Source organism: Pogoniulus pusillus, chromosome 3, assembly GCF_015220805.1.
Source record: "Pogoniulus pusillus isolate bPogPus1 chromosome 3, bPogPus1.pri, whole genome shotgun sequence".
NCBI classification, from domain to species: Eukaryota; Metazoa; Chordata; class Aves; order Piciformes; family Lybiidae; genus Pogoniulus; species Pogoniulus pusillus.
This window is the reverse complement of record NC_087266.1, coordinates 5796688-5823426: the sequence shown is the minus strand read 5'-3', so window position 1 is coordinate 5823426 and position 26739 is coordinate 5796688. Positions and strand designations below refer to the sequence as shown.

The 26739-nt window shown below is 45.6% G+C and overlaps 1 protein-coding gene across 21 annotated transcripts in view; it reads right to left on the bottom strand.

Annotated features, from left to right (window-relative positions):
- The window catches only part of DLG2 (discs large MAGUK scaffold protein 2), a 1415634-nt gene that overhangs the window by 734936 nt on the left and 653959 nt on the right, over nucleotides 1-26739 (bottom strand). For all 21 annotated transcript variants that reach the window (XM_064169211.1, XM_064169239.1, XM_064169248.1 and 18 more), the window contains one exon: nucleotides 12270-12431. In XM_064169211.1, the coding sequence (XP_064025281.1) occupies nucleotides 12270-12431 (162 nt within the window). The remainder of the gene's footprint in view (nucleotides 1-12269; nucleotides 12432-26739) is intronic.

Sequence of the window (26739 nt, the reverse complement as noted above, 5' to 3'; positions counted from 1 at the left end):
CAGGGGAACCAGATGAAGTTCAACAAGGACAAGAACAGAGTCCTGCATCTGGGGAGGAATAATAAACTCCACCAAGACAGGCTGGGAGGTGATCTGCTGGAGAGCAGCCCTGTGGAAAGGGACCCCCGTAGATAACAAGTTAACCATGGCACAGCAATGTGCCCTGGTGGCCAATGGGATCCTGAGGCGTATTAGGAGGAGTGTGTCAAGCACATCAAGGGAGGTTCTCCTTCCCCTCTACTCTGCCCTGCTGAGACCTCATCTTGAATACTGTATTCAGTTTTGGGCTTCCCAGTTCAAGAGGGACAGGGATCTGCTGGAGAGGGTCCAGGGCAGGGCTAGGAGGATGATTAGGGGACAGGAGGGCATGGCTTATGAGGACAGACTGAGAGACCTGGGGCTTTTTAGTCTGGAGAAGAGAAGACTGAGAGAGGATTTGATAAATGTTTATAAGAATCTGAAGGCTGGCCAGGAGTGGGGGGACAGGCTCTGCTCACTGCTTCCTGGGATAGGACAAGGAGCAATGGGTGTAAGGTGCAGCAGAAGAGGTTCTGCCTCAACACAAGGGGGAACTTCTTTTCTGTAAGAGTCCCAGAGCACTGGCACAGGCTCCCCAGAGAGGTTGTGGAGTCTCCTTCTCTGGAGACATTGAAGGCCTGTCTGGATGTGTTCCTCTGTGATCTGTTACATAGTATTGTCCTGCTCTGGCAGGGGGGTTGGACTCGATGATTGCCTTGGGTCCCTTCGAACCTCTAATATCCTAATATCCTGTGAATGTATGAATGTCTATTTCTACTGAGTGAGTGGATTATCAGGATATTCCTTGATGGGAAGGTATTATGTCAGTTTAATGCTTCATTTAAAATGTAGAGTACATTCCCAAGTCTCACTTGTAGCTGAAGTCTGACAGAAGGGCATTTCAGCTACTGAGCTTAGGGAAAAAAACTGGTGTTAAAGCTGTCTGACATCTCAGAGAAAAATCCCTCCTGTTACAGCCTGATTAATAACACCAAGATGCTTTACTGCACTTCTCATCAGTAGGTCACAAAACACTTTGGAAAGGTGGCAAACATCATTACAGATACTTTACAAATGTACTGATATTCTTGTACTCCTAGACACAAGGAAAAGAACTAAGAGGATACAAATCTTGTTTGTAGCATTTAGTAGTGATTCCATGGATTTATTTGAGGTGTTTCCTTATTTCAGCTGGGAAAAGACCTCATCTTTATAATAGTACATCTCTCTCTGCTTATTTTATATGGTATGGCTATTTCATGTGGCATATACACATGGAAAGGAAAAGAAAACAAAGAGTAAGTAGTGCAATGCAGAATGTTACAAAAAGACTAGGGGCAAGGTCCTGCATCTAGGTCAAGGCAACCCCAAGCACAAATCCAGGCTGGGCAGTGACTGGCTGGAGAGCAACCCTGAAGACAGAGACTTGCGGGTTCTGGTGGACAAGAAGCTCAACATGAGCCAGCAGTGGGCACTTGCAGCCCAGAAAGCAAACCAGAGCCAGGGCTACATCAGGAGAAGTGTGGCCAGCAGGTCAAGAGAGACGACTCTCCCCCTCTACTCCGCTCTGGTAAGACCCCACCTGGAGGTACAGCATCCAGTTCTGGAGCCCCTGTTACAAGAGGGCTGTGGAGATGCTGGAGTGTGTCCAGAGAAAGGCCATGAGAATGCTCAGACAGTTGGAGCAGCTCTGCTGTGAGGACAGACTGAAAGAGCTGGGAAGGGACTTTTTAGGCCATCAGGGAATGACAGGACTAGGGGGAAAGGAGCAAAGCTGGAGGTGCGGAGATTCAGAGTGGATGTGAGCAGAAAGTTGTTGAGCATGAGAGTGGTGAGAGCCTGGAATGGGTTGCCCAGGGAGGTGGTTGAGGACCCATCCCTGGAGGTGTTTAAGGCCAGGCTGGATGAGGCTGTGGCCAGCCTGACCTCAGGTAGGGTGTCCCTGCCCATGGCAGGGGGCTTGGAACTAGATGATCCATGCGGTCCCTTCCAGCCCTGACTGACTCTATGATTCTATAAAAAGCAAGGAGAAAAAGGGCTTCCTGTAATCTCTATTTTTTCTTGATTATAACTGAGACATGGCCAGAAATATTTGCAATATATCAGACTTTTTTTTTTTTTTAAAAGGAGACTCAAGAACAAGACTACCCTTAGAAAAATCTAGCATCTGACAAGAATAAAAGGTAAACCACCTAATTAATAGAATCACAGTATCATAGAATCAACCAGGTTGGAAGAGACCTCCAAGATCTGACAGTCCAACCTAGCACCCAGCCCTAGCCAGTCAATTAGACCATGGCACTAAGTGCCTCAGCCAGGCTTTGCTTGAACACCTCCAGGGATGGTGACTCCACCACTTCCCTGGGCAGCCCATTCCAGTGCCAATCACTCTCTCTGCCAACAACTTCCTCCTAACATCCAGCCTAGACCTCCCCCGGCACAACTTGAGACTGTGTCCCCTTGTTCTATTGCTGGTTGCCTGGCAGAAGAGGCCATCTCCCAAATACTGATGGATAAAGCATCCAGTAGATTAAGGATAGAGAAATTCTCCTGAAACTGCATTTCAGATTAACACAGAATCATAGAATCTATTAATAGAGAATCACAGAATCAACCAGGTTGGAAGAGACCTCCAAGATCACCCAGTCCAACCTAGCACTCAGCCCTAGCCAGTCAACCAGACCATGGCACTAAAGACTTTCAATACCTCGGAGTCCACTCTAAAGTAAACAGCATCCATAACCCGAAAACATTCTTAAATTCCTCAGAAAATTCCTTTCTTTACTCTTCAGGCAAATCAAACAACATATAATGGGCTAGGAGATGCTATCAGAATTTGCTTGTGTCAGTCAGAGGCCATCATTTGTTTTGAAGAAAAAAGAAAGGATTGCAGTGCCTTTACCTTCAATTGCTGAGATTTTTCTGCAGTTACATCACCCGCTGACAGAAGCAATTTCATTTGGTTTCTTTTATTTCTCTCTGAAGCTAGAGAGATAACAAGATGCTGTCTGCCACAATATAAATAATATGAAAAGCCATCAATCACAAATCCAAGGCGAAGAAACCAGGAGCACAAACTTCCCTACGGTGGCAAAACTCCAAACCTGTACTGACTCATTAGGAATTCATAGAATCAGAGAATCAAACAGGCTGGAAGAGACCTCCAAGATCAGCCAGTCCAACCTAGCACCCAGCCCTAGACAATCACCCAGACCATGGCACTAAGTGCCTCAGCCAGGCTTTTCTTGACCACCTCCAGGGACAGCAACTCCACCACCTCCCTGGGCAGCCCATTCCAATGCCAATCACTCTCTCTGCCAACAACTTCCTCCTAACATCCAGCCTGGACTTTCCCCAGCACAACTTGAGACTGTGTCCCCTTGTTCTATTGCTGCTTGCCTGGCAGAAGAGGTCAATCCCTACCTGGCTACAATGTCCCTTCAGGTAGTTGCAGACAGCAATGAGGTCCCCCCTCAGCCTACTCTTCTGCAGGCTGCACACCCCCAGCTCCCTCAGCCTCTCCTCATAGGGTTTGTGTTGCTCTTCAATTTTCAATATTCAGACTTTTCACCACTGTAGGATTTTCTTTCAAGCAACCCAAGGACTGCAAAGATGGAGAACATCCCTGCCTACACAAAACTGAAACACAAAACCTTCAGAATACTAATTTATAAGCTGCTTATTTCCTCTTGAACCATAATAAAGTGAAATAAAGCCCAGATTTTTACTTTTGCCACTTCTCTAAGAGGCATAGGCACATTTGTGTGTTTCCTTTGTTGCTTTTTAATCCATAGATCAGAAATAGAGATCTATGATATATCTGCTGTTACAGTAAGAGATAAGAGAAAAGCAGTGCATGATTAAACATGTAACAAGTGTTGTATCTTAATGAACCAACCTACTGAATATTCAGTGGAATTCACTAACAGATACAGACTGCAGTATGGGACTTTGCCAATAACTGAATATTAAAAAGAGTGGGGACAAAGAAAAAAAAACAACAAAACAAACACAAGAAATAACAACCTCAAAACACAAAAGCTAGGAAGCTACCAGGGAGGAGATCAAAAGTGTTATTATAAGATCATTGCTACAGGGCTGAGCCACCCTGGAGCTAAAAGATACTCAGTGATGATGAGCTATACTCATAAAATGTAGTCAGTGTAAGCAAAGAAAAGGATGCCAGATTACATTTTAGATGTCTTGCTCATAATTCCATGCATACATTAATATGACCTCTATATAACTCTAATAAACTCTGTAAATGCAAGAGAAAACTTCAGACTTCTGTTCCTGACACATAACAAATCTTCAGCCTCTCACAGCCCTCCTCAGCTCTTAAGAGTCTCTGAAAGGCAGCATCTTTGCTCTGGAGGAACAGTCTGTGCTATGGCACAGCCTCAATTGCTTGTCACACCTGAACAACAGAAATTAAAGCCAATTCAGCCTTATCTTGTTCTCTTCCCTATCAGAATTTCACCTTTAACACTGGATTCTTCCCTGGTAATAGGAATTGGACATATTCAGCAGCTCTGGAAAAAAATAAATGGAATTTCTTATCACAGTTAGATGATCCCCCTCAAAAGCACTAAGAACTATATTTATGCAGGAGTATCAGGCATGGTAATGCTGAAAGCTGCAGCAACCAGCTTTTCCTGCACAAATCTGGTTCTCTGTTAGCTAGAGGTGTCTACAATTACAGGAGCAGAGGACTTTCCAGCCACACAAGCCTGTTGAGTGTATTTTCTAATGTTCCTTTGCAGGTCTATTGAGCAACATCTCCAGTCAAACTGCAGCCTCGTGATCTACTGCAACAGCATGGGAGTTTTGAAGTCGACTGTTTTCATAACACCTGTGACTAGTGTCCCACTTAGTATTTGAGGCAGAATTCAACAGTAAAAAAGGAAAAAGAAAGAAGGCCCAAACCTTTTTGAATTGAGAAATGGAACTGTTTCATCAGGCAAAGAAAAACAAAAACCACCACCCACCCCCAAAAAAAGGAATTGATATAGAGTGTTTTGACCTTAATTATTTACATTGTCTTTAGCTGTCCACTTCCACTGAAGTCAATGTTAGTTCATGTAATAAATAGCTTTTACCTAAGTTTCCAGGAAGCTCAGGCTAAGACATTTTTCACACAGTAATTAATCATCTGTGCTCATCTTCAGAGCTTCCTTCCTCGTCTTTGCTAATTTGACAGGGAAGTACAGCAACCACTGTAGCTTTGCTCAGACTCATGCTTGGACAAGGAGGGTCCAGAGATGATGAAAAAGCTGTTTTGTTAAAGATGGGAAAGCAAGTGTGCATCTTCACAGGAATGACCTTTCCAGGTGGACCACAAGAAGCATTTTAGCTGTGCAAAGCAAACTCTACACACTGACCACAATGTGGGAACTGGAAAGAGACATCTATCTTGGAGCAGAAACAAAACATCTCCCCAGCATACAGAGAAAATCTCAAGTGATGGGTAAAATAGGGGCTCTTGCCACCAGCAAGGAAAATAAACCAGTGGAATCAGCTTGCTGTGGTGGTGTGAGAAGCAAATCTTTTGAGCAGCAATTTACACCAATCATGTACAACCTTCATTTCAGAGACTGCTGAGCAAACAAATTGTTCATTTGCTCCATGTAGAAGTGGTTTTACCTTCTCGCTACTAAATGTCATTCCATCAGTCCTGGCTTGCTTTCTTCACCTGGCAGACTGGTGAAGTTCCTACTGACTGGGAAAGGGCAAACATAATGCCCAGCTTTGAGAAGGGGAAAAAAAGGATGACCCTGGGAACTACAGATGAGTCAGTATCACCTCTGTGCCTGGCATGATCATGGAGCAGATCCTGCTGAAGGCTCTGCTAAGGCAAATGGAAAACAAAGCAGAGGTGATTGTTGGTGACCAGCAATGGCTTCACCAAGGGCAAATCAAGCCTGACAAATTTAGTGGCATTTTATGAGGAAGTCACAGCAACAGTGGACAAGAGAGAGGAATCTGACATCATCTACCTGGATCTGAACAAGGCATTTGACTCTGTCCCACATGACATCCTGATCACCAAAGTGGACAAACACAGACTTGATAGGTGGAGCACTGCTGGATAGAGAATTGGTTGGATGGTCACACACAGAGACTGGTGATCAAGGGCACAATGTCCACCTGGACACCAGTGCCAAGTGGCATCCCTCAGGGGTCAGTGCTGGCACCAGTGCTGTTGAACATCTCTGTCAGTGATATGGTCAGAGGAATCAGTGCACCCTCAGCAAGTGTGCAGATGACACCAAGCTGTGTGGCACAGTCAACTTGCTAGAGGGCAGGGATGCCATCCAGAGGGACCTGAACAAGATGGACAGGTGGGCCCAGGCCAACCTCATGACATTCGACAAGGCCAAGTATGAGTTCCTGCACCTGGGTTGGTGCAATCCCAAGCACAAATCCAGGCTGGGTGGGGAATGGCTGAGAGCAGCTCTGAGGAAAAGGACCTGGGGGTCTGGGGTGATGAAAAGCTCAACATGAGCCAGCAGTGTGCACATGCAGCCCAGACAGCAACTGTGTGCTGGGCTGCAGCAAGAGCAGTGTGGCCAACAGGGCAAGGGAGGGGATTCTCCCCTTGTATTCTGCTCTCCTCAGACCCCACCTGGAGCACTGTGTGCAGTTCTGGAGATCCCAGCACAAGAAGGGCATTGAAGTGTTGGAGTTAGTCCAGAGGAGGGCCATGAAGATGCTCAGAGGGCTGCAGCAGCTCTGCTATGAGGACAGGCTACAAGAGTTGGGGCTCTCCAGCCTGCAGAAGAGAAGGCTTAGAGGAGACCTTATAGTGGCCTTCCGGTATCTAAAGGGGGCCTACAAGAAGGCTGGGTAGGGACTGTTTACAAGGTCTTGTAATGACAGGATGAGGGGTAATGGGTTTAAAATGGCAGAGGGGAGATTGAGACTAGATGTTAGGAAAGAGTTCTCTACAGTGAGGGTGGTGAGACACTGGAATGGGTTGCCCAGGAAGGTTGTGGATGCTCCCTCCCTGAGGGTGTTCAAGGCCAGGTTGGATGAGTCCTTGGGCAACCTATTCTAGTGGGAGGTGTCCCTGCCTATGGCAGGAGGTTGGAACTGGGTGATCCTTGAGGTCCCTTCCAGCATAAACCATTCTATGACTCTTTGATTCTGTGATCTCCACAGTCCTGCTGAGCTTCAGAACAGCACCCAGATTGGAAAGGAGGCATATCCAAAGGAGCTCCTTCCCTTCTAGAAAGTGAGACCATAAAAAAGAAGAGTTTTCAGAACTTTGTTGTTTTAAAATATCTGAACAGTAATTTACCTGGCTGCTTACTTTTGCACAACTGTCATTGGTGCTTATACTCAAACCTTGCACTAAATCAGGAACTGGAGATGGAGTAGCCTGACATTTGGAATGCTCAGGCAAACAAAGAGATGCAAGATCTTTACATGGAGTTTTACTCTTAAGCTTAGCTTGTCTAAAGGAAATGGAATATACTTAAACAACAAAAAACCAAAAAGCAATGTAACATCACAATAACACTAAGTATGTTAATTTAGAAGCCAGAGTTGGTGTTCATTTAATGAACACTGACTAACCCTGTTCCTAAAAGAAGATGGAATTTAGAGATGGAAATTGTCTCAACTCCAGGTGTGCATGTGCTGTACTCAGATTCCCCAACACACGACCTGTTCAGAAGGCAGCTAACTTCTACCAAAGCATTTTTACTGTGCTATCACTTCACAAGCTATGCTAAGCACTTCCACAGCACGCCAGTGAAGCTTCAGCGATGCAGATGAAAGGATCCTGAGCTTGCTGCACCATCTAGTGTCAAAAGGGGGAAAGTGCAAACAGCGTATTTTAAGCAACCAGCTCCTTACATCACACGCTTTTTCCTTTACTAGATTAATAAACCACAATTTCATCACCTCCATGAGTTGCACAGAACATTTACAATTTAAATGAGACAAGTGCATCTTTTAAAAGCCTTCCCAAATGTTAGCATTGCCCCAGACATGTAAGGGAAAACTTCCTTCAGTGCTTGACATTCAAAGTTGCTGTAAATTTTATCTCCTCACACTAATATAAGTGGATCAACCTTTAAAACAGAATATTCCAGTTTTATAGACTTGAGCATTCTTTTTTTTCCAAGCTAGTTGAATGCATGGAAAATGTTAGAGGATGGCTGGAGAGCAGCCAGGCCAAGAGTGACCTGGGGGTACTGATAGATAGTAGCTGAACAGGAGGCAGCAATGTGCCTGGGAGAGCCAATGGCATCCTGGCCTGGATCAGGAGCAGTGTGGCCAGTAGGACAAGGGAGGTTATTCTTCCCCTGTACTCAGCACTACTCAGGCCACGCCTTCAGTCCTGTGTCCAGTTCTGGGCTCCTCAATTCAAGAGAGATGTTGAGATGGTGGAATGTGTCCAGAGAAGAGCTACAAAGCTGGTGAGAGATTGTCTGTCAGAAGGACCAATCCCCACCTGGCTACAACCTCCCATCAGGTATTTTTTATCTGCAGATACAAAGTTTCAGATGCAGCTGTTTAATGCAACATGAAACACGTCAAGCATTTTGAATCACAGGTGTTAAAAGGAAAAAAAAAAACAAAAAACAAAAAGAAAAAAAGAAAGCTGAATTCTTCTGTCCTGAGGGTTAGAAATTCCTCCAAGAACCTCCAGAATGCTTTACTTGGTGATATATGCAGCTGTATAGACAGGTTCAAGGCTTCTCTGACAGAACCTCATCCATAACATTTGCAACTGTAGTGATGCAAGTCTGTGCTCAGGCTGTCAATCTGGTTTATAGATGCAAACATATATTCACTGGAAGCTTGGAGCACAGGCAGACTGATGGTAACTTCACCATGAGAGTGGTGAGAGCCTGGAATGGGTTGCCCAGGGAGGTGGTTGAGGTTCTATCCTTGGAGATGTTTAAGGCCAGGCTGGATGAAGCTGTGGACAGCCTAGTTTAGGGTAGGGTGTCCCTGCCCAAGGCAGGGGGATTTGAACTAGACGATCCTTGTGGTCCCTTCCAACCCTAACTGTTTCTGTAACAAGCAGTCAACTTGTATCCACAAGGTCCAACACCTATGGCTTCCAGAGCTCCCTGTGGGTACTGGTCAGTTAAGAGGGACAGAACCAGCTGCCCTGAAGGGCAGTTTTCAGATTGCATGGCCTTTGGAGGTATCTTTCCAAATGCACACAAATGTATGGAAACAAGCAACTTTTCCCTCTGCCAGAGTCAAGTCACTTAGAAGAAGTAAGATGAATGTGTATCTTGGCCTTGGGACAACACTTTGGTTCCAGGCCATCTTAATTAGATTATTTTTATGCTCTAACATTTTTTTCTTTTATGATACTGTTTCAAACATACCAGTATTGGGCAAATCATCCTGTCATCAGGGTGTTTTTCAGCCACTAAACTCAACACACTGCCACAGTGAGGTGCACTGTGGTGATGCAGACCTCTCTGCGACAGACAGTGAAATGTAGGCAGGCTCATGCAAGGTGCTTGCTGGCTGAGTGGCTGGTCAGACAGCCTAGTGACACAAGGAGGTGATGTGATCCCTCTCTCAGCACAAGCAAACTCGTGACTTTCATTTACATACATTTTCCCTTTGCACCAAAGGTTCTGACCTGTATTCAGCAAACTGGGGCACAGCAACTCAACTTTTCTAGTGCAGAGAGCTCTCGGTGGAGCTTCCTGACAGCTTTATCCCACTGCAATTGCCAGTCTCTTCTCATTCCCAGAAAGATGACAGCCTAAATTTGGACCTCAGCATTTGCTTCATATCCTCACAGCAGGATTCTAGCAGTTCCACCTATCGTGCAAGGCAAGGGCAAATTTAGATTGCAGGCACATTTATCCAGCCAATCTTTAAACCTCAGTATTTCACCTTTCCCTAGGAAGGTAGACTATGGGTTGAGAGGCAGTATGCCTCAGATGTAGCCATTACTCAGTGCAGCCACCTCCAAACAACACTAAGGACAGAATACTTCAGTGGCATCAGGTTATAGGATGGAAAGTCTGCAATTCCAGTCTAAGCCTACAACCAATTCCGTGGAGATTTTGGAATGGTATCTCCCACCTCTGTGAAAATCACTGTGATAAAACCTTTCTAAATGGTGTTTTCAGTCAATTCCTAGAAACAAAACTGAATTCAATTCAGATATTTCAGACAGGAAGAGTACCACAATGCCATTGGCTATATCAGAAGGTTTGTTCTAGTCTGCTGAGGTAATTCTTTAGTGAAGGTTAAAAGACAGGACGCAGACTGCAGGGGAAAGAAAAAAGGAACTTCAAAACCATCTGAAGAGACAAGTTACTAAATTTAGATTAAGTAGCAGGCATAAGACACTATTAAGTGGCAGGGATGAGGCACTGTGAATCTGAAGGTAAGAAGGGAACAGGACAGACAATGACAGAAATTCTTGGGTTGAGGAGAGAACTTGCAGAAGATGCTTATTTCTGAGAGAGTTTTTGGGTTGAGGAGAGAACTTGCAGAAGATGCTTATTTCTGAGAGAGTTTTTGGGTTGAGGAGAGAACTTGCAGAAGATGCTTATTTCTGAGAATGTTCTTGGGTTGAGGAGAGAACTTGCAGAAGATGCTTATTTCTGAGAGAAAAAAAAACTATATACCTCCTCTCCTCCCCTCATTTCAGGAAACAGCAGCAGACAATAGCTTTCTTCTGTTACAAGATCAAATTAGACTAGTAATTGATTTAATGGCATTATAGATGTCTGGGGATACCCTTTGCCTCACTTCACTATAAGCTTATTATATCATTGCTAGATTATCAGCCTGGATCATGCTGCCTTACTTGAAAGTCTCCAAATGTGAAGAAAAGTATCTAATTTCAACTGCCATGAATAAGAAGCACCACTATAATCTTAATACTCAAGGAATCCAAGAAGAATGCTTCCCTTCCCTGTTTCCCTTTCAGGCAAAACATTGCTTTGTCTCTGACTGTCCCCTGAGGTTACAGAGAAGCCACATGGAGGTAACAATTTCAAACTACTAAATTGATCTGCTTCATCACAAGAAGATACATCACTGCTAGATACTGTTGACTTCGGCAGCACAAGTCAGGCAAACAACTCTGAAAGCTACTCAAACACGAGGGGACAAAACAGCATACAAAATACGCACAGGAGCAAGAGCAAGAGCAGAGGACAAAGATTAATTCACATGGCTATTCCATGGAGGCTTAATGAACAGCAGCTACGTTCACATCAATCCTTAATAGCACACATTTCCTGTCACTTGTAACCATGCTGGAATCTCTCTGCTACGCAAGCGATGCCCATTTCACAGGCTTTGAGCAGCAGAAGGAGCAAAACCCATCCTGCCTTGTTTGCTGCTAAGTTAATTGCTGGGACAAAACTATTACCCAGAACATCACCACTTCTAGTAAAAAATATTCTTCGTTTTATCCCTTTCCCAAGCCTAGTAAAAAACAAAACAGGGAAACCATCATGCTCATCTCTCCACTATACCTCGTTCATTAGAGAGCTTTTAGGAGGGTATTTAAACTGTTGCAGCCTTACTAAAGAGTAAACGTGATCTTTGAGGAATGGATTTCTTTTTGTCTTCTTTGCCACGAAGACAACCATAATTTGTCCAGCAAGATATATTAGAGGACATCAGACACATAAAGCAAACTCTCCTCTGTTTTGTAAATAGCTCAGTTAACAGCGACATGCCTCTAGAGCACTTTGAACTGCAGCAAAACCCATAGAGAACAGCAAGTGCTTGAGCCATGAGGATCTGAATAGCCACAAACGAGCTCCCACTTCTGGCACAACTGATGACTTTGCTACAGCTTTTTAAGAGATGCAAAACCTAGGACCCCATCAGACGATTACATTTACAGTAGCGGAGTTGTTTTTTCAGTCTCTGAAGAAGGACAGTCAGGAAGGGAAGTCTGCCATTCAAAAATCACAGCGATACTGAGGCTAACAACAAGCATTGCTCCTTTCTCAACCTGCAGAAAACCAGGCTCATTTGGTAGGAGCGATTTTTCCTCAGGCAAAAATCACACTTAAAACTAAGGAGCCCACAGCTCAACACAAAGCTTCAACAAGGAGACCATCAACTTTTACATGACACTGAGCCTTTAAAACCCATCACAGGACAATCAATTTGTAATGACACCTTTCAAAAAAAGCAGCTTTTCTGTTTGCACAGCAAAAGAAGTTTCCCAAGCATTTCATGCTACAGGTTTTATCTTGGCTTTGAAAGGCCAAATCCACAGAAAACATCGATCCTACCTTCAAAGGAGAAATGTGCGACTGTAAGACGTATCCATGGACATTCTCTATTTGAGACAAATTCTTCTCTGACACATGAACAAGCTCTGGGCCTCTCACTTCGTGGGTTAATCGAGGCAGAGTGTGATCATGTGGAGCATCCTCATCTTGATAACGATATTTCTAGAGGGGAAAAAAAGATAGCATGGAAGAGCAAATAAGCTTTGAGTAGGCAATGCACATGTAGGAATGCAAATATAGGGTAACAGACAAAACACCAGACATTAGACAAAGTAATCCTCACATTTCCTAATGGGACCTAGAGGAAAGAGAGATAGTGGCAACCCGGCCTATATCAGGAACAGTGTGGCCAGTAGGACAAGGGAGGTTATTCTTCCCCTGTACTCAACACTGGTCAGGCCACACCTTGAGTTCTGCGTCCAGATCTGGGCTCCTTAATTCTAGAGAAATGTTGAGATACTGCAATGTGTGCAGAGAAGGGCAATGAAGATGGTGAGAGGCCTGGAACACAGCCCTGTGAGGAGAGGCTGAGGGAGCTGGGGGTGTGCAGCCTGGAGAAAAGGAGGCTCAGGGGTGACCTCATTGCTGTCTACAACTACCTGAAGGGAAGCTGTAGCCAGGCTTCTCCCTGATAACCAGCAACAGAACAAGGGGACACAGTCTCAAATTGTTCCAGGGGAGGCCTTGGCTGGATGTGTTAGGAGGAAGTTGTTGGCAGAGAGAGTGATTGGCATTGGAATGGGCTGCCCAGGGAGGTGGTGGAGTTGCTGTCCCTGGAGGTGTTCAAGAAAAGCCTGGCTGAGGCACTTAGTGCCATGGTCTAGTTGACTGGCCAGGGCTGGGTACTGGGTTGGAGTGGATGATCTTGGAGGTCTCTTCAAACTCCTTGATTCTATGATTCTGTATTTATTTTTTATTTTTTTAACATTTCATTACAGAGATAAAATGCAGCATATCACACTGATAGACAAAATAGCCACAAGTGGCTAGACATCTGAGATAACATCATGTCAAAGGCTGATACTGAAAAAAACAGACATGCCGACTGGCTGAGCCATAACATCAGCTCACATTTCACATACCCAGGTTAATAACTCTGCCCTTCTATGGCCTTTCTCTGCAAAATATTTGAGTCATTTTCCATTTAGTGCCATGTATTCTCATGCTGGAGATCACACACACACTTCCACAGAGCCACAGGCAGGCAGAAAATTACTATTCCAGTGAAGTTTCCCCCTTACTCTGAGGACTAATTAGAGCATAAGATGTTGTAACCCCCAGCTCTACAGAAAGGCAACGTGAGAAACAAGAAGGAAGGAAGTTGTCCAAGATCCAGAATAAAGCTGGTAACACTAAAGATAAAATTAAATCACTGGATCTGTTTTGTAGCTATAAGTCTGTCTAAAATGAAACCTTTTCTTGGCTGATGGACCAAACTGTGTTTTGTGGTTGGGGGCACTGCATCTGTCTGAAATTGCCTGGGACCGGCAGTGGCAGATAGTGTCCCATGCCTCTGGCAAAAAGAGGGACAGATAGTGCCACTGTAAATGCCATTTGCAGCTGACTGTGTCCAGTTCTGGGCCACTCAATTCAAGAGAGATGTTGAGGTGCTGGAATGTGTCCAGAGAAGTGCAACAAAGCTGGTGAGAGACCTGGAACACAAACCCTATGAGGAGAGGCTGAGGGAGCTGGGGGTGTGCAGCCTGGAGAAGAGGAGACTCAGGGGTGACCTCATTGCTGTCTACAACTACCTGAAGGGAGGCTGTAGCCAGGTGGGGGGTGGCCTCTTCTCCCGGGCAACCAGCAACAGAACAAGGGGACACAGTCTCAAGTTGTGCTGGGGTAGGTCTAGGCTGGATGTTAGGAGGAAGTTGTTGGCAGAGAGAGTGATTGGCATTGGAATGGGCTGCCCAGGGAGGTGGCGGAGTCACCATCCCTGGAGGTGTTCAAGAAAAGCCTGCTTGAGGCACTTAGTGCCATGGTCTAGTTGACTGGACAGGGCTGGGTGCTAGGTTGGACTGGCTGATCTTGGAGATCTCTTCCAACCTGGTTGATTCTATTATAGCAATGCTCTAAAATATTGGGCTGAGCAAAATCAAAGTCTAAAACTTATCTGGAAGGCCAGACATAAAAGCCTTAAGTTCGGGTATGCTCACAAGGACCTTTTGAAGCAGACCTCTCTTCTGCTCCTGCATTTCCTTTGACCACTCAGCTCTGGGGTGTTACTCCAGAAGAAACCATCCCAGTTAACTCTTCCCTTCACTCTCATGTATGGTAATGGCTCAGCTGGTGCCAGTTATTTTCAGAATACACATGTGACATGTTATATTCTCTCCTTCTCTGGGATATGCCTGCAAACCTTTACATGCTCACTTTACATATAACAAAATTAATGAATCCATAAAACGTCTGACACCAGACAAGTATTGTTTGGGCAAGAAGCCATCAGCCTAATAGATGTTACTCCAACCAATGTCACATTAAAGCCTTGGCACACAGATCATTTAAGCCCCAAGCAATCAATTATATTTTGAATCCTGTGAGTACTCTTTCAAAAGAAACAACTACTCAGAGACACCCTCTGTAAAGTGAGTCATTTGCTAAAACATAATTTGGAGAAATATAGAATGCCAAACTAATCCATCTGCCCTGGAAATGGTCAAACTGAAACTGTCCACTGATAGCTTCCCAAAGAGATATGACAGTAGTAGCAGAAGCCAATAAGGAGTTTGGGTTAGATCATTTGTGCAGCTTTACAGCACAAGCAATAGTGTAAATTGGCATTAGAGGGATTCTCATTGCGTCCATCGGTAAGTCCTTTCCTCATTGCCATGCTGCAATGTAGCTCTTGCATAAATGAGCAGTGACATAAATTTGGCAGTGGCTGGCTGGAGAGCAACCTTGTGCAGAGGGACTTGGGAGCGCTGCTGGATGAGAAGCTCAACATGAGCCAGCAGTGTGCACTTGCAGCCCAGAAAGCCAACCAGAGCCTGGGCTGCATCAGGAGAAGCATGGCCAGCAGGGCCAGGGAGGCCCCTCTACTCCACTCTGTTGAGATCTCATCTGGAGTACTGCATTCAGTTATGGAGCCCCTATGACATGAAGAACGTGGAGATGCTGTAGCATGTCCAGAGAAAGGCCCCAAGGATGCTCAGAGGGCTGCAGCAGCTCTGATATGAGGACAGACTGAAAGAATTGGGGCTGTTCAGTCTGGAGAAGGGGAGGCTGTGAGGTGACCTTCTTGTGGCCTTCCAATATCTGAAAGTGGCTCACAAAAAAACTGGGGAGAGACTTTTTTAGGCTATCAGCTAGAGACAGGACCAGGGGGAATGGAGCAAAGCTGGAGATGAGTAGGTTCATAGTGGATGTGAGGAGGAGTGGATGTTGTTGAGCATGAGAGTGCTTGCCCAGAGCGGTGGTTGAGGCTCCATCCCTGGAGCCAGGCTGGATGAGGCTGTGGCCTGCCTGATCTTGGGTAAGGTGTCCCTGCCCATGGCAGGGGTGCTGAAACTAGATGATTCTTGTGGGTCCCTTCCAACCCTGACTGATTATATGATTCTATGACAGTCAAGGCTCAGAGGAATGTGTCTCACCTTGATCCCTTAGATTCCCAAAACCCAAAATGCTTCAACACATGTAGATTTTACCATGAAAACATATGCTTTATAATAAAAATCAATCATTTTATCTAACTAGTACACATTCCCCTAACAAATTCAATAATAATATTCATGTTCATGTACCATAAACTGGGAAGTTCACAGAGCAGATTTCATCTTTTCCATATGCCTTTATGTATCTCTGATCCCTAGCTGAGCCTTCTCGTTCTTTACAAAGTATGAGCCTAGAGCTTTTCTGGGTCAATCCTGTTATGTGTTTGCCTTCTTCTTAGAACCAAACTCATTGGTTTTCATACATCTTTCCTCTCACTGGTATCTCTTTGCTGAAACGTTTTCAGCTGCAAACAAAAACATCTTGACACAGCAAAAAAACAACAATGGTAAGGCTGGAAAAACCTAACCAGAATGGAAAGCGTCCTTCAGAAATGCCTAAAAGTTAATGATCTTTTAATCATCCTTCTGTTTACCTCATTGAATCACAGAATCAACCAGCTTAGAAGAGACCTCCAAGATCATCCTGACCAACCTAGCACCCAGCCCTGTCCAGTATCACAGTATCATCAGGGTTGGAAGAGATCTCACAGATCATCACGTCCAACCCTTTACCACAGAGCTCAAGGCTAGACCATGGCACCAAGTGCCACATCCAATCCTGCCTTGAACAGCTCCAGGGACGGCGACTCCACCACCTCCCCGGGCAGCCCATTCCAGTGTCCAATGACTCTCTCAGGGAAGAACTTTCTCCTCACCTCCAGCCTATATTTCCCCTGGTGCAGCCTGAGGCTGTGTCCTCTCGTTTTGGCACTGGCCACCTGAGAGAAGAGAGCAACCTCCTCCTGGCCACAACCACCCTTCAGGTAGTTGTAGACATGGTCATCTAGACCATGGCACTAAATGCCTCAGCCAGGCTTTGCTTCAACACCCCAAGGGATGGTGACTCCACCACCTCCCTGGGCAGCCCATTTCAATGCCAATCACTCTCTCTGGCAACAACTTCCTCCTAACATCCAGCCTAGACCTTCCCTGGCACAACTTGAGACTGTGTCCCAGCCTGAAAATGTCCTTGAAATTATCCCATTCCCTAGAAACCAGATTTCTCTCTGAGAGTTAATTCAAATTTCTGGTAGGAAAAGGCATGATTGCACGGAAATGCTACTCTTCATTTGACAAAGGAACAGGTGGATGTCTCATGATAATTAAATTACAAATCAGTGCCTGCTGCTGACAGGGTATTGTACACTGCCAACTAGCATCAGATATTTAAAATCCTCTGTAATTACCTATAATGGGGGAGTGGAGTGTGCTGCTGTGAATTTTTGATATGAACCAGCATTTTCATAAGAGATCATTCTCTTCACAATGCGAGATTATTACAGCGGCACTGCTTCGCGCATCGAGCTATCGAAGCGAGCATCTCCAAGGTGGCGTATGCCAGAGATTTATCAGCTAGGCAGGACTGAAGGTATGAATGCAGCAGAAGGTCAAAAGCCTGAAATTTCAACAAAGCCAGCTTTCAAGGAAAAAAAAAATGTTAAATAAATGTTAAATGTTGGCAGTTGCAGTGCAAGTTACAACTGCCAGACTGCTGCCTCCTTTCTACACCATGTTAGGTTCAGAATTCAAAGTGATGTATTTCTTCACAGCTTTAGGAACAGACAGCTGTATCAGAATTTGATAATCATTATGAATTATGATTACTAACTTCTGTATGGATATTAATTTCACTGCTAATATTTTAAAATAGGGAAAATTCCCTGAGGTTCACTGGAGTTTCAATCGACAGGAAGCAACTGCAGAGAACTTGGAAAAGAGGAACGCGAGAACAGGAAGACTTCTAACTATGCCTATGGAGACTATGCCTAATTCAGACTGAAAGAGTTGGGGCTGGTGAGCCTGGAGAAGAGGAGGCTCCCAGGTGACCTTCTTGTGGCCTTTCAGTATCTGAAAGTGGCCTACAAAAAAGCTGGGGAGGGACTTTTTAGGCTATCAGGGAGTGACAGGACTAGGGGCAATGGAGTCAAGCTGGAGATGGGTAGGTTCAGGCTGGATGTGAGGAGGAAGTTGTTGAGCATGAGAGTGGTGAGAGCCTGGAATGGGTTGCCCAGGGAGGTGACTGAGGCCCCATCCCTGGAAGTTTTTAAGGCCAGGCTGGATGAGGCTGTGGGCAGTCTGCTCTAGGTTAGGGTGTCCCTGGCCATGGCAGGGGGCTTGGAACTAGCTGATGCTTGTGGTGCCTTCTAACCCTCAGTGATTCTATGAGTCTTGTCATTCACTCCAGCATAAGTACTCACGACTCTTTCGGTCCCTGAGTAAGTCTCCTGTATCAAAGACACTTTCAAACTCACAATGTAATTCCAGAGTAGCATATAAAATATTTCAGGCAGAGGGAAGAAAATGCTTCTGAGCTGGTAGGTGTGAGCTGCATATACACTGGGCTGCCTTCAACGAGCCGCAAACGAGGAGAGGCAGGAAGACTCCATGCAAACAAAGGAAGGCAGGGTGCAGAAAAGGCTGAATATTGGAAGGCACACTGTAGAAAGGCAAGGTTTTCTAAATCATCCCCCTTTATATACTTCATTTGAAAACCAAACTGGCCAATAGGCACTGGCACCATTGTTCTGGCCAATGAATTCAAAGCTTCGTGCCCCCTTCAGCCATGCAGGCACAGTGAGGGCAGCACAAGGCACCCGACACGTGGTGCTAAGCCCCCTAGCCCTCAAGGCTTTGCTCATCTGACTCACTCCCAGACCCCAGCACAACAAGAGGAGGAGAGCCAGGGTTAAACCTGTCTGGCAGGATTTATGCCCTACCAGGACAACAGCTAAAACTATAATGGACCTCATCCATTAAGACAAAAGATTTACCTGCAGTCCCATTAAAGATATAATTGTCACCTTGCCTTGCTTTTGTGCTCAGATTTTTCAGTGCTATTCTATGTGTTGATTTCCACTGATACCGCTCTCCGAAGGTAGCAAATCTCAATGTCATACAGATGAGTATCTTGAGAAAACAAACTTGACAATATGCACACACAAGTCATTGGGCATTCTTCCAACCATGAGCAGAGATAATGTTACTCATCCAACTGATTGCAAATGAGCACACAGCTTGAATTTTGAATATTTGCAATCAATCTATAGAGTAAAAAGAGGAGGGGAAAAAAAGCCTCATCTCATTATATCAAGTGGAAGAAATCACAATCTGCTTGCTAAGACTGTGGAAGCAGTTTAGGAAGCTTAAATCACTGAATAATTATACTTATTGTGAATGACTTGCTCTTTTGCTTATCAAGTAGATTTCTAACAAGCTTGTCACTGTGTCACAGGAACACCTTTCATCCAAGAAGCCCAAAGAGCTTTATAAGTGGTAGTCAAGTCTGATAACATCCTGTTGAAAAGAAACCCACTATGTGCATCATCTAAAGGTGGGGGAAATCAAAGAAATACAACAACTCAATGAAGGTCACAGAAAGAATCTTTTAACTATGGAACTATGAGGATTTTCCAGTCTGCTCTTTTAAGCTTAAGACCCAGTGCAACTACACAAACTGTAATGGTAATACTAACTACAGACTGGCTACTGCCATTGCAGCTCAATTTTTGGTATAGAGGTTTTTTAATCATAGAATCAACCAGGTTGGGAAAGTCTAACCTATCATCCCATCCCTATCCAATCAACTAGACCATGGCACTAAGTGCCTCAGACAGGCTTCGCCTGAACACCTGCAGGGACCGTGACTCCACCACCTCCCTGGGCAGCCCATTCCAATGCCAATCACTCTCTCTGCCAACAACTTTCTCCTAACATCCAGCCTAGACCTCCCCTGGATCAATTTGAGACTGTGTCCCCTTGTTCTGTTGCTGCTTGCCTGGCAGAAGAGACCAACCCCACCTAGCAACAGCCTCCCTTGAAGTAGTTGTAGACAGCAACAAGGTCACCCTTGAGCCTCCTCTTCTCCAGGCTAAACAACTCCAGCTCCCTCAGTCTCTCCTCATAAAGGGCTGGTTTTGCTTTGGTTTTTTTTCCCCACAAAGGTTCCATGAGGTAGCAGAGTTTCTAAGGTCAGGAATTAGCTTTTTCTCCATGTCAGTGTGACAGCTAGCACCGCTTTGTGCAATTCATACTGTGCTATCTCTAAGTAACACATAGTGTTTTTGAGAGGACAAGAGATTTCCTGTAAGAACCAAATTGTTCCACAGAAGGGACACCATCAGCACTAATTACTGAGAGCTTGCATAGCTCTTCCATTCATTATAACAAAAAGTTCCTATTCCCCATTTCTCCAAAGACAGAAAAAAAGAGGCAAATATTCTTTTTTTCTCTGAGTTTACTGAAATAAGGAACTGTTTGCCCATTACAGGGAATGGATGTTTAGGTTTTATCATAATGCAAGTACAATGTAGTGAGGGAAAAAAGCACTTCCCAGAGTTCTCCTATTTATTTTTTTTCTATATCATAGAATCAGTCAGGGTTGGAAGGAACCACAATAATCAGCTAGTTCCAACCCCCCTGCCATGGGCAGGGACACCCTACACTAGATCAGGCTGCCCACAGCCTCATCCAGCCTGGCCTTAAACACCTCCAGCCATGGGGCCTCAACCACCTCCCTGGGCAACACATTCCAGGCTCTCACCACTCTCATGCTCAACAACTTCTTCCTCACATCCAGCCTGAACCTACCCATCTCCAGCTTCACTCCATTGCCCCTAGTCCTGTCACTCCCTGACAGCCTAAAAAGTCCCTCCCCAGCTTTTTTGTAGGCCCCCTTCAGATACTGGAAGGCCACAAGAAGCTCACCTGGGAGCCTCCTCTTCTCCAGACTGAACAGCCCCAACTCTTTCAGTCTGTCGTCATAGCAGAGCTGCTCCAGCCCTCTGAGCATCCCAGTGGCTCTCCTCTGGACATGCTCCAGCATCTCCACACCCTTCTTGTAATGGGGGCTCCAGAACTGATGCAGTACTCCAGGTGAAGTCTCACCAGACCAGCGCACAGGAGGAGAATCATCTCCCTCACCCTACTGGCTATACTTCTCCTGATGCAGCTCAGGCTCTGGTTGGCCCTCCAAGCTGCAAGTGCACACTGCTGGCTCATGTTGAGCTTCTCATCCACTAGGATCCCCAAGTCCCACTCCTCAGGGCTGCTCTCCAGCCACTCACTGCTCAGTTTGTATTTGAGCTTGGGATTGCCCCGACCCAGATGCAAGACTCTGCATTCGGTCTTGTTGAACCTCATGGTTCATATACTCTCTCTAATTTTCTTTCTGATGATGAAGAAGAGATCAAAAGGACTTTAACCGAAGCATCTGTTTCTGGTGAATAGCTGGACGTAGTTGCACCTTCTGCTCACAAGATGGCACAGCAACCATCAGAGTCTCCCTGAATCACGAAGTGTTGCAGGAAAAAAAAATAAGCAGCTCTACAACGCCATAAAACTCCAAACGATTTTTACCTTGAACCTACTAGGTACTTGTTATTAAATGTTATTATGTTATTAAAAATAACAAAAACACAGCCGTCTTTTATAGTGAATAGGGAAAAGCAGATTATGATCACACACAAAGCTGGCAGCTACAGAAACGTCTTAACAGTTCATATCAGCATCAAAATCCCTGAGCAAGTAGGAACCTATTGGTTACTGCAGGCTTCAGCATGAACGAAACTGCTATGTATTGACATGACTGAGCCTAGTCCAGAATGCTGCATTCCTCAAGGAATTCTAAATCCTAATTAAAACCGCCTGCATGCAAATCTGTACCATGAGGTATTCAGCTCCATATGCTGCAGCGCGTTTTGGACCTGTTAACAGCATCAGTTTAGCCCTCTGGAGGTTGCTACTTGCTATCCAATAATTTAAAATAGATCTTCAACTTGAAGCACCAGGTACAAAAAAAACCACTCTGAGAGGGAGGCTTTGCTAGTATTACATAGTGAATGCGGCTGCAGATGACCAAAAGCAGTAAATCTGGGGAGGAGGGAAAAGTCCAGCTAATACTGATTGTTTATCTGAGCAGACCAAAGGAAAGACATGGGTGGAATTATACAGTTTATCAGCACCAGGTTGTATCACACAGTATCACAGTATCATCAGGGTTGGAAGAGACCTCACAGATCAAGTCCAACCCTTTACCACAGAGCTCAAGGCTAGACCATGGCACCAAGTGTAGCTACCTCTACGTTCTTCTGTCCCACAGTAACTTCAGTGTGCATGCTCTTTTTTAGAGTTTTCAACTCTTCCCCTCAAAAGATATTTTTTCCTGATATATCCATGTTCCCACAGCCACTACAAAAGTCTTCATGTCTCAACAGCTCCCTTCTTTTGTCTCATTTTCCCTCTTGCAATTCCCTGTTCACACCCATTCCCAATACCTGATCCCTCCAATTCTGATTCTACAGTCATAAAATCATAGAATCAATCAGGGTTGGAAGGGACCACAAGGATCAGCCAGTTCCAACCCCCCTGCCATAGGCAAGGACACCCTACCCAACATCAGGCTGACCACAGCCTCATCCAGCCTGGCCTTAAACACCTCCAGCCATGGGGCCTCAACCACCTCCCGGGGCAACCCATTCCAGCCTCTCACCACTCTCATGCTCAACAACTCCCTCCTCATGTGCAGTCTCAATCTCCCACCTCCAGCTTTGCTTCATTCTCCCTGTCACTCCCTGATCTCCTAAAAAGTCCCTCCCCAGCTTTTTTGTAGGCCCCCTTCAGATACTGGAAGGCCACAAGAAGCTCACCTGGGAGCCTCCTCTTCTCCAGACTGAACAGCCCCAACTCTTTCAGTCTGTCCTCACAGCAGAGCTGCTCCAACCTTCTGAGCACCCTCGTGGCCCTTTTCCGGACACACTCCAGCATGGCCACATCCCACTTGTAAGAAGGGGCTGCAGAAGTGGATGCATGACTCCAGGTGGGGTCTCACCTGAGCACAGCAGAGAGAGAATCAACTCACTCGGCCTGATGGCCACAATTCTCCTGGTCACACTTCTCATGGTCATACTTCTCAGTCCATCATTATGAGACCACTGAGCCTCACAAGTTCTTCTTTTCCACCCTTTGCCTGAAGTGAAGAAGAGTTTCTGGCTGGGGCAGCTGTGCTGAGGTTACTACTGAGCATTTGGAGACAGAGCTGGCAAATGCCACCAATCGCCATGTCTCAGTTTCCCTGCCAATAAGCCTGTGGTGGGAACGCAGCACAGCAAATCAAACACCCTGGTCTCATATGAGAAGATTACAAAGCAATCAGGCATTGTAAGCAAATAAATAATATATGATTATTGCCTGAAACAAACAAAAATCACAGCACAAATGGCTCACCCCTCATGTGTTTCCTGTACCAAAAATACTGGGTTTAATTTAGCCTGGCTTTGCTCAGCACATGACCCAGCAGGCCATTTGTGCTCTGCAGCTGAAACCCTCTCCCCAGACTTCACACTTGGGTGCCCTACTTAGTTGAATTTATTAAAATTGGGAAAAAAAAAAATAGGACTCCTCTTCCTAGTGCATACTGCCAGTGTCTTCTTCACAGTTATCTAACCACGAAAAAGAAGGGGTTCGTAGCCTTAGTGTGCTAGTTTGAGCCTAGCTGGGATATTTTGGTGAGAAGAAATAGACTATAGGCTGTGAAAAGGCAACAGTGGTGATGCCTACTTCACTCATAGGCTTGCTGAGATGTATAAGAACAAGAACATAAACATAGGTAACAGAAATTGCTCTCTGTCTCTGGGGGTGCATGCACTTCTCTCTCTAACCTAACTTGGTGCCCAACTAATCCTTCTGCTTTCTAACCCCCCCCCGCCGGCTGATACTCCAAACTCTACCTTAGGCATAAGACAAAGTCTGGGGTAAGGTAGGGGTGGGGAGAAGGTGGAAGGGCAGTTGAGAGCCCTTCCTGGGAACTCAGGTTTCTGGGTAGGGTGTTGCCTTTCAGCATTACTTTCCAACTTGTGTATTTGGGCAGTGAGTGGCTGGAAAGCAGCCCTGAGGAGAGGGACTTGGGGGTGCTGCTGGACGAGCAGCTCAACATGAGCCAGCAGTGTGCACTTGCAGCCCAGAAAGCCAACCAGAGCCTGGGCTGCAGCAGGAGAAGTGTGGCCAGCAGGTCGAGGGAGATGACTCTCCCCCTCTACTCCACTCTGAGACCCCACCTGGAGTACTGCGTCCACTTTCGGAGCCCCCATTACAAGAAGGATGTGGCCATGCTGGAGCATGTCCAGAGAAGGGCCACTGGCATGACCAGAGGGCTGCAGCAGCTCTGCTATAAGGACAGACTGAAAGAGTTGGGGCTGTTCAGTCTGCAGAATAGAAAGCCTTTCAGTATCTAAAACCCTAACCCCATCCCTGGAGGTATTTAAGGCCAGGCTGGATGAGGCTGTGGCCAGTCTGATCTAGGGTAGGGTGTCCCTGCCCATGGCAGGGGGGGGGTGAAATTAGATGATCCTTGTGGTCCCTTCCAACCCTGACTGATTCTATGATATTTCTATATACAGCTGCATATGTTGTAAATATCTACTTGTATACTGTGCTAAGCTGTAAGTACAAAGCTTCATTCACTTTCCAAATCGACTGAGTCTAGTCTGGGTGATTTTACTTAAGTGTGTGTGGGAGGCAGGTAATACCCAAACCATCACACTTTGTTTTGCATTTAGCTGTGTACTGATTCGAAGCTTTATCTATGTTTTCAACATTTTCTAGTGCCCTTCTAAGCATCAGTCAGCAGGATAGCATCTTCTGAGTTGCTCTAGAGGACAACAAATATTGTCCCCTAAGTCTTTTTCTTAGCCCTCATGGGACTGGAATAGATGTAGTTGTGGAGGACTTTTTGACCTCTCAAGTCTGCCTGTTCCATAGTTCTAATCTGGAACACTGCCTGGCTCTGATAGCATCTGATCACTGTGGAGAGCTCTCAGGTCAAAGGGATGCAGTGAGACTGTGCTAATTCCAGTGTCAATTATTCTTCCCCAAAAGGTCTCACCTGTGGTGGTTTGGGTGTTGCCTGCCCCCCCACACTTAAGAAAATCACCCAGACTCAGCAGAGCTGAAAGTTAAGTAGCTTTACATTTACAGTTTAGCACAATAGACAAGCAGATATTTACAATCTATACAGCTAGGGACAGAAAAACTTAAGTTTAAAAGGTAATACAAAAACACAACAGCCCTCCCAGGAACCAGAGTCCCCAGGAGGGGCTCTCAACCACCCTTTCACCTTCTCCCAGACTTTGCCTTACGTTCAAGGTCAGTTTGGAGAATCATCCAGGAGGGTAAGGAAGCAAACAGCTTGGTTACACAGACTGCAAGTTAGAGAGGGAAGGGAGGCAGCCAAAGGCAGAGAGCAACTCTGTTATCTATATTTATGTTCTTGTTCTTATACATCTCAGCAAGCCTATGAGTGAAGCAGACATCACCACTGTTTTCTTCTCACAGCCTACAATCTAATTCCTCTCACTAAAATATCCCAGCTAGGCTCAGACTAGCACATCACCAAAGAAGGTCTCCAGGGAGGGTTGATCTCTGGACATAGTCTCTATAGCTGTAGCCTTTCCCATAATGCCCATGAATTCATCTTACACACAAGTATCCCACACAGCCTTTGGGCATAGATTTTCCTGGTAGTAGTGCTAGGCACGGCTGCTTCTCCACATCATGCAGCTGTTTCCTCTGTGCAGCCCTGGTCCTGCATACTGCTCAGTATGCAGGTCAGTGACCTAGATCAGATGTTTTTACAGGTTTGTCTGCACCTAAATTATGCACTTATAGAGCTCCCAGCCTCACAAATAGGTGCATCAGCTCCATTGGAGGAGGCAACACAGGAACGAAAAGCCAAGGAAAAGCAGAGTAATTCCTTGAGACAGCCTTGCTGATAAGAATAAAGTGGAAAAAAAATTACCCTGGGCTCTTTCCTCTTTTGGGTACACACATAATCCAGCACGGAGAGCTTTCTATGTCAAAGTTACAACAAGCCAAGGAAACTATAGTATGTAACAGCAAATCTGAGACAAGCTGACTTGAGATTTCTCCAGGAAAGAGAAGGAATAATAAAAAAAAAATGAAAACAGAGAGTGGAATTAATGGGGATATAGATGAAAGTTCAGGTAGTAAAACCAGATAATACAGAGAACTCCAGCATCTGTGCAGCCTCTGGTGCACAAACATACCTGGCAGCACCCCAGGGAAAGAACTTGTACTATCTCTCTTTGTGGCTACATTGCATGGCAAAGCTTCTATGCACAAAGTTCTACACTTTGGCCACAACAATCCCAAGCAGCGCTAAAGGCTGGAGACAGAGTGGCTGGAGAGGAGCCAGCAAGAAAGGGACCTGGGGGTACTTGTAGATAGTAGCTGAAGATGAGCCAGCAGTGTGCTCAGGCGGCCAAGAGAGCCAATAGCATCCTGGCCTGCATCAGGAACAGTGTGGCCAGTAGGACAAGGGAGGTTATTCTTCTCCTCTACTCAGCACTGGTCAGGCCACACCTCGAGTCCTTTGTCCAGTTCTGGGCTCTTCAATTCAAGAGAGATGTTGAGATACTGGAATGTGTCCAGAGAAGGGCAGCAAGGCTGGTGAGGGGCCTGGAACACAGCCCTGTGAGGAGAGGCTGAAGGAGCTGGGGGTGTTTAGTCTGGAGAAGAGGAGGCTCAGGGGTGACCTCATTGCTGTCTACAACTACCTGAAGGGAGGTTGTAGCCAGGTTAGGTTCAGTATGTTCTCTCAGGCAACCAGCAACTAGAACAAGGGAACAGAGTCTCAAGTTGTGCCAGGGGAAGTATAGGCTGGATGTTAGGAGGAAGCTCTTCCCAGAGGGAGTGTTTGGCATTGGAATGGGCTGCCCAGGGAGGTGGTGGAGTAGCCATCCCTG